Below are 12,632 nucleotides of genomic sequence, written 5' to 3'. Positions count from 1 at the left end.
GAGATGCGTATTTCAGTCGCTAGGTAGACAATTTCACGATTTTAGCCGAATTTCCGAAATTTCAAGGCCGGAGTTGGGGATCTCAAAACAAAAAGTTGCATTGGAATCAGGAAGTACTAAGGCAACTTTTCCGCACTATTAGAAATCCTGAATCGAAAAAAGTCCGGAATCGACCCACCCTATTGGGCATAGCACACTTAAATTCCAATCGTTGGTCAAGCTTTCGTCCGACCATATTTTACAAAGAAGCTGATGCATGCTCCTTATCAGTTCATCGCCGCCGTGTTTGAATAGCTCAGCCGGAAATCCATCGGCACCCGCCGCCTTTTTTGTTCTTCAGGCGGGTAACTGCTATTCGAACTTCTTAATGGTCGGTCAATGGAACGTCTGCTTCATCGTCGTCGATTGGGGAATCGGGTTCGCCTTCTTCTGGCGTTGTACTTTCACTGCCTCTCAGAATTTTGCATTTTCCGAAAACAAATGGTTACGGTTGCAGCTGTACGTAAGGAGTTTGAAACGCCGTCCTACAGTACTCTTATACCGAGTTGTTGATGAGTGGCCTCTGAGAGCCGAGTGCAAGCCGAGTAGAAAATCGTTCGGCTGTCTGTTGTGATTGCAGCTTCTCGACGTCGAACCTTCCTTATGTTTATTGACTTGTGTTTTTTGCTGCACGGAGGCGGGTGCGAATCTTGGCTGCAACAAGGTAGTGGTCCGAGTCAATGTTAGAACTTCGGAGCGCACGCACTTCTAAAACACTGGAGGCGTGTCTTCCTTCTATCAAAACAGGATCTATCTGGTTGGTGGTTTTTTGAACCGGAGACAGCCAGGTGGCTTGATGAATTTTCTTATGCTGGAATCTAGCCTCAACCCATTTATGGATGTTTCATCGTGTTTCATCGTTTACCGACCGTAGTACCAAAGATACCTTCTTTGCCCACCTTGGCGTTAAAGTCAGCAAGCACGATTTTGACATCGTGGCGGGGGCAGTTCTCATAGGTGCGCTCCAAGCGAAGGCATATTTGGTTACATCGTCCTTCTCTTCCGTCGGGATGTGGGCGCAAATCAGCGATCAGAACATCGTTATGATGCGGATTGTGGCTAGACGTTCATCCACCAGAGTGAATGATAGTACTCGGCCACGGAGTCTCTCTCCCACCACGAATCCCACACCAAACTTGCGCTCTTTTATATGGCCACTGTAGTAAATGTCACAAGGACCTACTTGCCTCCGTCTTTGTCTCGTCCAACGCATTTCTTGGACCGCGGTGATGTCAGCCTTCACTCTAACGAGGACATCAACCGGCTGGGCAGCAGCACTTGGTAATCTTTCATTGGGGGCGTTCTTTGCGTGACGAGTCCCAAGCCCAGCACAAACCTGTGTAGGGGATTTCGCCTTCTCACTTTAGCCCGCCTTCGAACGATTGTTCTTAGGCTACCCAGAGGATACTTGGTCTTGGTCTAAAACCAAAGTCGTGAGCTGCTTGAGCCATATGTAAAATAATCGTTTCTRGCCACTCCCAAGTAAATGGCGATCAGAGAACTTTCCTCACTTGCGTGAACTTCTACACATGACTCCATCCTCCTTGACTATTCCTGCTTTTTAACGCCATTATTTCTTTTTGTTTATTTCAATTTGGTCGTAAAGTTTGACATTTTTAATGTTATACAATACATACTCAGAACGCTTTGACATACGAGCGCTACTTGTACTGTTTACATTAACTTCAAATATTCATCTCGACCAAAAACAAAAAAAAAAAAAAGAAATTAAATCGTGAACGTTTTCGCCCGACCATGTTTTACAACTTTCGACGTGAAATAATTCAGCAACAGTGCATTGATGAACTTAATTAAATTTTTGGCAATGAAGCTTTATCAAAGACCCATGTTTAGTGATAGTATAGTGGATTCAATCGAAGTCGTAGATCACTCCAAAATGGATTTCGTGAAGGTCGTCAAAAATCAGTTGTAGTTCCGGAAACTATTAATGCTTTGCGCAAACTAATATTGACGGATCGTCATTTCGTGCGAAAGAGACCAGCATACATTCAATATTGCATGGATATTTGATATGTGATAGAGCACACACAATTTCCTGCAAGATGAGCCGAATCCTACAAAAGTTCATGAGTACTTCCAAGCAAATGGTTGCGTGTATTATTTTTTGGAACAACTGGACATATCGCCACGAAACCAAGCACCACGATAATGACCACTCTTAAAGATCGAACGAAACAATTGCATTCTTGACCACTTAAAACATCAAGATGACAGTTTTGGAGATACCTCAATCAGAGTGGCAAAAGTGCTTCGAAACTGGTGCCAACGCATGCACAAGTATACAGATCTGATCGAGAATATCCTGAAAAATAATAAAGCGATTTTCGATTATTAAAATTTGTTTTGTTTTCTAATCCTTACATACTTGTTTGTAGTAAATATAAATAAAATTTTAACATTACCAATCTAATGAGGTTTATGATTAATTTAAATTGTCAATGATATTCTGTATATTTTTTAACCATCCTAATTATTTTTCACTAACGTATTTTTGCAGGTTCCCGAAGAATTGATGCTCGACTATACTGAAATCACATCAATACCTCCATTACCGCTTTGGGTCCTGCTAAACGCAGATAATGAATTTCCAGGGCAGGGAATGAACGCTTTGGAAAATGGTAAAGACTATAATGAACTTTTTGAGATGAACAAGTCGGAGGACAATTTAGATGATCTTCTTGAGAATGAAGGAGACCATTGTAAATTCGAAAGAAAGTTATCCATGCCAGAAAAATTAAGTATATCACATTTCGGTTCTCGTCAAGGGCAGTTGTTGTCGCGTCTGCTTACTCATACGCATTTACCAGGATTGTCTTCTCTAGACCAGATGCATCTATTAGCTCTGGCTGATACCGTTGCAAATTTCAACAGCGACTTCAGCGAAAAATTTTCTTCCGATCATGGTAAAAATGTTGGTAAAGAAATTACAAGGAATGCAATATCCGAATCTTTAGATGATTGTGGTCTTCGGTTTTTACTTGCTATGAAACATTTTACGTACCTTTTACGCTGTTTACCACTAAACCAAAGGACACTGTTTCAAAAGCAAGGCATTGGAACTTCAAATATAGTGTGGGCTTTTCATTCTGAAAGTGAAGAGGAGCTTCTAAATCTTATTCCTTCTTATTCAAAAGGAGATCTAAGGTGGTCTACACTGAAAGATCTCGGCGTGGGATATTGGTTGAAAAATGTAAACACTTTACGTTGTTGCGTTGAAAAACTAGCAAAGAGTGCTTATCAAATGAAACAAGATCCATTAGATGCGGCTATATTTTATTTAGCTATGAAGAAAAAATCGATTGTTTGGGGTCTTTTTAGATCAAAACGAGACGAAAAAATGACCGCTTTCTTTTCAAATAATTTTTCTGAAGACCGGTGGAGGAAGGCAGCCCTGAAGAATGCTTTTGTTCTTTTAGGAAAACAACGCTTTGAGCATGCAGTTGCATTTTTCCTTCTTGCAAATTCTTTAAATGATGCCATAGAAGTTTGCATAAATAAATTAGAAGACTTTCAGCTTGCTTTAGTAATAGCGAGATTATTTGAAGATGACATTGAAATATCATACAAATCAACTTATCGAAGTTTACTCTCAGAACATGTTCTTGGAATTGCCGATGATAACACTGTATTTGATATAAGTAAAGCTCACCCAGATCCTTTTCTTCGGTCGATTACTTATTGGATTTTAAAGAGATACCAAGACAGTTTGCATACACTATTGTTAAACGGAGTTGGTATTAATCATGTCGCATTCAAAGATGAAGACATGTTAAAAGCTGAAAATTCTGCAACAAATCCTAATGTTTTTAACTTCTACATATATTTACGTACACATCCATTGCTTGTCCGGCAAAGCTTAGCGCTGTCTGCACAAGAGAAGAAATGTGCAAATGTAGTATTATCAGGATTTAGTTATTCTGGAGATAATCAAAAAACAAAATCGAATGATAAACAAATTCAATTAGAAGATTCAATAACGCCTATTGAGAGACAGCTTTATTTTACAACGGCCCATGCACACTTTAAGGCTGGTTGCCCAGCATTAGCTTTAGAAGTGCTAAACAAATTGCCAATGAAAATTATGGATTCAAATAATGTTATCGAAGAGACTAGTACTAAAATTTATAAGGAAGACCAAATAACTTCTGGTATAATTGATTGGAGTGAACCAGTGGTTGATTCTGCCACAAAATATGATATGGATTGGGGTGTTCCAGTTTCGTCCTTACAAAAAGAAGATGCATTTGAAATAAAGTGGGACGATGATGACTATCCCGAAGATACGGAAGTTGATAAGTCTGTTCTAAACAAAACTCCAATAACAATAACCAACGCTCCACAAAAAAACCAGTTAGAGACATCAAAAGATGTGAAAATAGATATTATGGCACAGCAACTTAAATTTGTAGCATGCTTAAAAATATTAATGGAAGAACTTTCGACGTTAGCTACTGGATTTGAAGTTGATGGTGGTCAATTACGCTATCAGCTTTACATCTGGTTAGAGAAAGAAGTTGATGCACTAAAACAACTTTGCAATTACTGCAATTATGATACCCTTGAATTGGAGTCTACTACGCAAATTTCTGATGTAATATTGAATGTAAGTTTGTTTCTTCTTTAATTTTGCTACTTACTGAATACTATAATGTATTAAGTATGTTGTAAACTTTTCGCTTTTAAATATAGTTACAATTTTCAAGGTTAAATATTAATTATTTTTGGGGAAAAATTTCAAAGCCCTTTTAGAGTCAGATATGAGTGATGAGTTACATATAAGGCTATTATTTCCTAGGGCTTCTACGAAATCGAATGATCATTTGAAAATCGTGTTTTTTTTTTTTTTTTGAGAATAATATTTATAGAAATCCTCTTATAAACACTAATTAAGTGTGACTTTTTATACTTTACAGGAAAGAGATCCAAACTCTACCTCTTTTGTGTTATCAGACAAGCCAACCCTTCATGAAATTTTGATGCAAGAAAAATATGATTTTGAAGCAAAAGTTTTTAGAGCTGCTAAACGAAAGCGATGGCTTAAAGGTAAATAAATTTTTTAGTTTATTAAAATATGTATTTATTTCTGTGATATTATTTTTCCAAGTTTTTCTTTTTTTAATATTTCATACTAAGATTTTATAAAAATAATGTTATAGTTATATAGAGATATAATCAAAAATCCTGTATTTTTAAGGCAAAGTTTTTAAGGTATCATAGAAATTTGTTCTCAGTGTCCGAAGATGCAGTTTGATATTATATTTTTCGCTTGCCGGAATCGGCTAGATCGGAAAACTTTATCACATATCTCCCATATAATCGATCATTCAAATTTTTTAAACTTGGCCTTAAAAAGCCATAGCTCTAAACCGGGGGAAGACACTTAGTCTCTCTACAAAGTTCCGCATATGCGATTATATACTAAAATCTACTCGCTCTAAAAAGCATTCAGCGTAAGAAGTTATGGCTTATGTTTACTTTTTATACCCTGAACAGGGTATATTAAGTTTGTCACGAAGTTTGTAACACCCAGAAGGAAGGGTCGGAGACCCTATAAAGAATACATATATATAAATGATCAGTATGTCGAGCTGAGTCGATTTAGCCATGTCCGTCTGTCTGTATATATAAGAACTAGTCCCTCAGTTTTTAAGATACAAAAGCAGCAGAGAACGGCAGTAAACAACCTCCAGCAACAAACGTGACCACACCACAACTAAGCAGGTACCAGCAAGCAAGTTCTTTAAAGTCAGCGGTCAATACTAAAAATATGTTCTTAAGTTAATGGTTTCGATGCACAAACAATTTTCATATTGTACACTGAAAAGTTTCATGGATATTGTAAAATACTTGTGAAACAATAACAAGTATTACTACTCATACCAACTGAAGAGCTCAAAAGACCTAGTTGTTGTCATAAAAGGTATAGAGTTTTCGATAGACTCTATCGATATGAAAGAAGCACTGCAAGAAGGTGGTTTTAGCATTTAAATCAGTAGTAAATATTTTTAACAGGAACAAAGTCCCACAACCAATGTTCAAAATAGGACTGATGCAAAATTGTAACCAACTAAAGAAAAATTAAATACACCCGATTTACAATTTAAAATATCTGCTCCATCGTAGAATCACCGTTGAGGAACCACTTAGGAAAAATGATCCAGTACAATGTACAAACTGCCAAGAGTATGGACACACGAATGTGATCTACATCCTACTTCTAAATGTACTCTAAAAAAGAGGATTTAAAAAAAAATTTAGCAATTGTGGAGGAAATCACACTGCTAACTACAAGGGTTGCCCTGTATATAAAGATTTGAAATCGAAGTTCTCACGGGGCATTCAAGCATGTCGTAACCAAATGCTGAATATTCCTCCCAATGAAAATATTAAAATCCCCGTCCATATTTCAAAACCAGTAAATCTTAAAGGCAGTGCTACACAAGGGAGCTATGCAAAGGTGGTGAAAGGCAATACTGCACAAATGTAATTGCCCCAAAACCTACCAAATGGAAGCGTTGAAAGTATGATTTTAAATCTTAGCCAATGTCACACAATTCATGTCTTCAATGCAAAATATGATTCAAGAGATAATCAAATCACAAAACCAAATGTTGCAAACTTTTTAAAGTAAAAAATGAATGTATTGAACATTTATTTATGAAATGGAACTTATTAGATTTCTGGATGAAAATAATAATGATGTAATGCTTTTGTCAATTTCTTTATACCGGGATTTAGAATATTGTATCTTACAAATCACCCAAATGGAAAGGCGCATGGAGGAGCAGCAGTGTTAGTTAGAAAACGGTTAAATCACCACGCATTAGAATTTTATGCCACAGCGCTATTACAAGCTACAACAATAACTATAAAAATCGCTGCGAGGACTTGAACCTGACGGTCACATACTGCCCACCTCAGTTTAAAATGACACATCCAATTTAAAGATTTTTTTTGGAACACTAGACCATAAATTTCTAGCAGGTGGAGATTACAATGCAAAACACACGTATTGGGGCTCACTACTAATTAATCCGAAAGGACAACAACTGTATCACACTATTATAAATAGGCACAATAACCTTGAAATAATATCTCCTGGTAAGCCGACATATTGGCCTAGTGATCATAAGAAAATACCAGATGTAATTGATTTTGCTGTAATTAAAAATATAGATAAATCGCACATAACAGCTGATACTGTACTGATCTATCTTCTGATCACTCTCCTGTACTAATAAACTTATGTGAACAACCTATATTCGTTAATCCAAAAGTGGGTCTAACTTCTTATAATATTGAGTACAAAATAAATATAGGAAGAGATATTGAAGAAAACATAAGAGAAGTTAATGATATAATAACCAGCGCAGCTGTTTTAGCAACACCAAACAAAACTATAAGCCGCTTGGTCCCAGAAAAATCACTAACACAGAAATAGAAAAGCTTGTAAATGAAAAGAGGCTTGCAAGGCGTGAATGGCAGATAAATCGTTCCCCTTCCACTCAGCTTCAATTAAAATCTGCTGTACGTAAATTAAAAAAAGGCGCTTAAACGTGAGGAAGAATTGAACACCAAAATGTATATAAAGAAGCTGTGTCCAAATTCAAACAAGCAAAATCCCCTTTGGAAAGCCCAAAAGTCCATGAAGCCACTAACTGACTCCAACATGCCTATTCGCGACTTGGGTAGAAATTGGGCTCAAAGTGACGAGGAAAAGGCTAATTGCTTTGCAAATCACCTAGAAAAGATATTTTAACCCAATTTGCCAAAGAACAAATTTAAGCTGTCAATCTTACCCAACACAGCTAAAGAGTCGCTTGAGTCTCTTAAGACTTCACCTTCTGAAATTATTGGTATCATCAAAGAACTTAATCCATCGTCGCCATGGACAATGTTGGATTTCCCCAAAAATGCTAATTGCTCTCCAATGCAATTCTTAGTTTAGGATACTATCCAATTTCTTGGAAAAAGTCGCAGATGATCTTTATACATAAACCTTGGAAAGACTTAACACAGCCGTCTTCATACAGACCAATCAGTCTTCTACCCTGTCTTTCAAAAGTATTTGAAAAAGTATTACTATCAAAGATGTCTCCTTTCCTCCACGAAAATAATACAATATAGTACCAATGCATCAATTCGGATTTCGTGCGAAACATGGCACAATAGAGCAAGTAAATATTTAAATAATAGACAATTTGTATTGAAAGTAGGAGATTTCATATCTGATGAAAGACAGATAAGGGCTGGTGTACCACAGGGCAGCGGTTTAGGCAATACTCTATACATCATATATACAGCAGACCTTCCAACAGCTAACAATGTATTAACTTCAACTATTTTTAGCATCAAGAATACTAGCGAAGCATTTAAGTTCTGTCGAATAATGGCTAGCGAACTGGTGTATAAATGTGAATGAACAGAAATGTAAGCATGTTACATTTTCGCTTAGATCAAAAATGTGCCCGGCAGTAAATATAAACAATATTTTAGTACCATAATTGAACGAAGTAATATATCTTGGTGTTCACCTACATAGAAGGCTCACGTGGAGAAAACACATCTCTAGTAAAATAACATGTTTGAAGATTAGAGCTTCTTTTATATAATGCGGTCATAAAGCCGATTTGGATGTATGGCATTCAAGTGTGAGGTACGACCTAAAAGGACAATCGAAAATCCCTCGAACAATTACGTGTTCATCATAGTACATGCGTAACGAAAATATCCATAAGACCTTGGTGAAGAAAGAAGTACAAGATAGCAGAGTTAAATATATATCTAAACCCTTTGGCTAATGCTTTGGTACATTCCTGCGATCAAACACGCGTTAAAAGAAGAGATATGTATGCCTGCGTATTAAAGAGCAACGTATTTCCAAACAGCTACTTTTTAAATAGATTTGAGATTTTATAATTTATTGCTAGGCTTAAAAAAGCAGATCCAGCAGTAAATAAAATAATATTGAAAAAAAATTTTAAATCGAAATTCAAATTATTACGGTCACTACAGCGTTTATTATAGAAAGGGAACAGAACGACTCCAATCTTTAAACGTGTTTTTCTCAGAATGTTGTTTTTCAAAACGGTTTCCACTTTCAAAGGAAGATTTTTCAAGATGTCTAGTTCCAATTTGGAAAGAACATTTTTAAAACATTACTCTATGTATGATAGAGAATGTCTATTGCGCTATGGAAGCTTTTTTTTTTAAATCTTCCTTCTTTTTTTTTTAAATCTTCCTTCTTTTTTTTACGAAAAACTGTCGAAAAAAGGGCCAAATTCGATACTTTTTGTTCAAACCGCCGCCATTTTGTCAAATTTCAAAAAATCAAAAACAGCTTCCATAGTGCGATAGTGACTTTCCTACAGATATTTTTGAAAATTTTGTTTTAGATCGAAATTTCGGGCGCAATCGTAGACCTCGTACAGGAACTTTTTTTGGTGTCATTTCAACAGTTTATTTAACTATTATACACCCAATATATAAACATAAAAAAATTATTTTGTATTCGTAATAAATGTATTTATTTATAACAAAATCGGGCCTATTAGTTAATCAGTGATTTTTCTGAGGGTCACACTTAGACGATCTCTAAGCTTCTTTTCTTTATTTAAAAGAAAACAAGTTGCAAGAGCTAATTATAAATGGAATACTTTGAAATTAATAAAATGTCTGGAAAGTTTCTCTATTTAGCCGTATACCCGCTATATGGGAATTCAGGCAATACTCAAAACCGTTTACAATGAATTTCTAAAAAACACTTGCTGTGGATTTTTTGGTTTCGCTGGCTGAATGTGAATGAAAATAGTAATACATAATACTATGAAATTTTAGCTGCAGCGGAACCCATGCTGGTGGATATGAAATGTGTGTATGTTAACTGACATGTTTTTTCAGTATTCTGGGGTGAAAGTAGCGACTTTCGTTACTATAATATATGTAAATAAATTAAAACTTCGCAATCGGGACCTTTTTCGCGTGGCGCACCAGGAACTCGAAGCGTTTCGTAGCGAATTTGGGTAATTTTTTACCTCTAACTTAATATCTAACTTAAAATGATTACATACATAAAGTAATCCATAAAACTTGTATATTTTAATATTAAATGCATTTTTACAAATGCATTGTTAAATGCGAGTTACAAGCAAGTGGTGAGCGATAGTCACCTCTCGAGTGTAAAGGGTTAATATGATACCAAACATGATTGTTATCCATTCATAATTTAGTGCAATAACGAGTACTGAAAACATTTGCAAAATTTTTTAATATAAAGTTTTACCTCTTAACTCTTAAAAACACTGTTTTAACTCTTGAAAACATTTCCCGTCTTAAATCTTTTAAATTTGTGAGTAATCGGCTACACCCAACATCGCCCTTCCTTACTTGTTAAAGCTAGAAATTTGCAAAAACCGTATGAATATTTTTTTTTTTTTTGCAAACTGAATAATGCTAAGAATACCTAATTACTAATAATTTTTTAKCTGTTATGTCTAATTTGATGAAATCAAATTTTATCATTCGGAAAAGAATTATTTTTTATCCTAATCTACATATGTATGTGTGTATGTATGTGCATGTCATTATTTTAATATATTTTGTTAGAAATAACATTATATGTATTATAAAAGTTTGTTCTGTATAAGCGCGACTGTTTAACACTCGTTTCATCCTCAAGGTAACGAAACACTTTTACGAACGTTGCTGAGTTATTGTTCACTTCATGGCGCTAGTGGTGGTGGTCTTGCTTCAGTCAGAATGGAATTAGTACTCCTTTTACAAGAACTACAACAAGAGAAAACGCAGCAACAACTATTAAGCCCACTTCCATTTCCAACAACTTTGCCGTTATTAAGTGCATGCGTGGCGGGTAATAAAACTGTCAGCGCTGATCCTATTAAATATTTGCAGGTATTTATACTATGAACTATTGAAATTGATATCAAATATGAAATTGTTGCGTTTTTCTTCATTGCATTCTGCAATTTTCAGTATCAAAGCGGGTTACTGTATATGTGGGAAATTTCTAACTTGAGTTAAAAAATAATTTGTAATTGAAATAAGTTTGAAACATATGCTTAAGTTTAAAATAAGAACAAATACTTATTTGAGTTAATTTTTTTTTAATATTCGGGGTAGTGATGAACCTTAGGCAGGTGAAGGTCACAAGAAGTAGTAATGTCAGAAAAAATTGGAAAGGTTTGTGTATAACGGCCGAAAAATGACATTGAATGAGTTAGTAAACATCATTAGCACCCAAAAAATACAGCGCAGGAATTACCCTATGAATTAGGTCCTTGTATACCAAATTGGAATAGCTAAAATTACTCTTAAATATTATTGAATTCGTAGTTTGTATTTTTAACTTTTTTTTTGTTTTACCACCAGTATTACTACGAGTATTTATATGAACATATTTATGTTTATACACATTTTATATATTTGTAAAAATTAAGCGTCACATTTTCTATGGTGTAGGTAGAAGTGAATTGCAGCCCTAATGGGCTCAATTAGCACTTGATGTGCCATTTTGATGGGGTAAAAAAGATAGGATAGTTATATGTCAGTTATGTTAAAAGTAGAACAATAAATCACTAGGCTTCGATTATAATAAATAAATTTGTATCCTTTATCTTTTCAGTCTCAAACGGTGGATATGCTTCAGACTATTATTAAAATTTCACCGTTACCTGGAGTTGCAGCGAACTCTTTTTGCGAAATCTTCATTCTCAGAGATTTATCAATTGCACTATCCTCTTGTATTTATCAATCTTTATGTGACTCGGAAAGTTTTGTTGTTCATCGCAACTCAACATTAAATGGATTTCAAAGCCCTGGTATTGAAAACATTGCTAAATTGAATTCACTTTTCGAATGTTCACATTTAATTGGCAATAGCAATGCATATAATAAGAGAAGAAAATATTCGTGCGATGAGTCAACAGATGTTTGTACTTCCCCGGCGAAGTGGCCTGGGGTTACAAATTTAAGAGCATTGTTAGCACGAGAGAAAGATGAAGACATTCCAAAATTAAACGTTTTACTACTTGAGTCATTTATTGCTACCTTTATGTCGCTCTTAATATATTCCATGGCCACTTGTGACTGTCGCTTGCTATATAGACTTGTTGGGCAAAAATTTTCGACAGAAACGTGGTCGACCATATTCGGAGGTGGAATGAAAAGGTTATTGAGAAAAGCAACTTTACGCAACGAAACTACGACTCCGAATCAATCGCAATCTAACGGTTCTGAGGATAGAACCGATGAAAGTGGTGTTTGGAACACAGTCACTTCCATCACCAAACAACGTGTTAAACTCAACATGAAACTACTTGGCACATTCAGCCACAGTAGTACCTCAACAAATATGAAAGAAGATAAGCCTACTTATCGAGAACAATTTGTTCCTCCAGAGATGTCTATGTTGTCTTATTTTCTCTTGAAACCTATCAATACTAATGGTAAGCATTTTTATATATAACCATTGTTGTAATCGATTTTAATTTTGAATTAGTTTTATTTTGACATATGTAACTGGTTTGAGATTGGAATAACTTTTGTTTTGTTGT

The 12,632-nt window shown here is 35.3% G+C and overlaps 1 protein-coding gene across 1 annotated transcript in view; it reads left to right on the top strand.

Annotated features, from left to right (window-relative positions):
* LOC108973990 (dmX-like protein 2) overlaps positions 1-12,632 on the top strand; it is a gene marked incomplete in the record, with an annotated part of 53,185 nt that overhangs the window by 17,251 nt on the left and 23,302 nt on the right. The window contains 4 exon segments of the mRNA XM_018941564.1: positions 2,558-4,663; positions 4,974-5,103; positions 10,739-10,971; positions 11,702-12,524. Coding sequence (XP_018797109.1) covers positions 2,558-4,663; positions 4,974-5,103; positions 10,739-10,971; positions 11,702-12,524 — 3,292 coding nt within the window.

The sequence above is a fragment of the Bactrocera latifrons genome, unplaced genomic scaffold, assembly GCF_001853355.1.
Source record: "Bactrocera latifrons isolate USDA-ARS-PBARC rearing strain unplaced genomic scaffold, ASM185335v1 scaffold_517, whole genome shotgun sequence".
Lineage (NCBI taxonomy): Eukaryota > Metazoa > Arthropoda > Insecta > Diptera > Tephritidae > Bactrocera > Bactrocera latifrons.
Note: the sequence above shows the minus strand (reverse complement) of the source record. Positions and strands in the feature narration are given on the sequence as shown.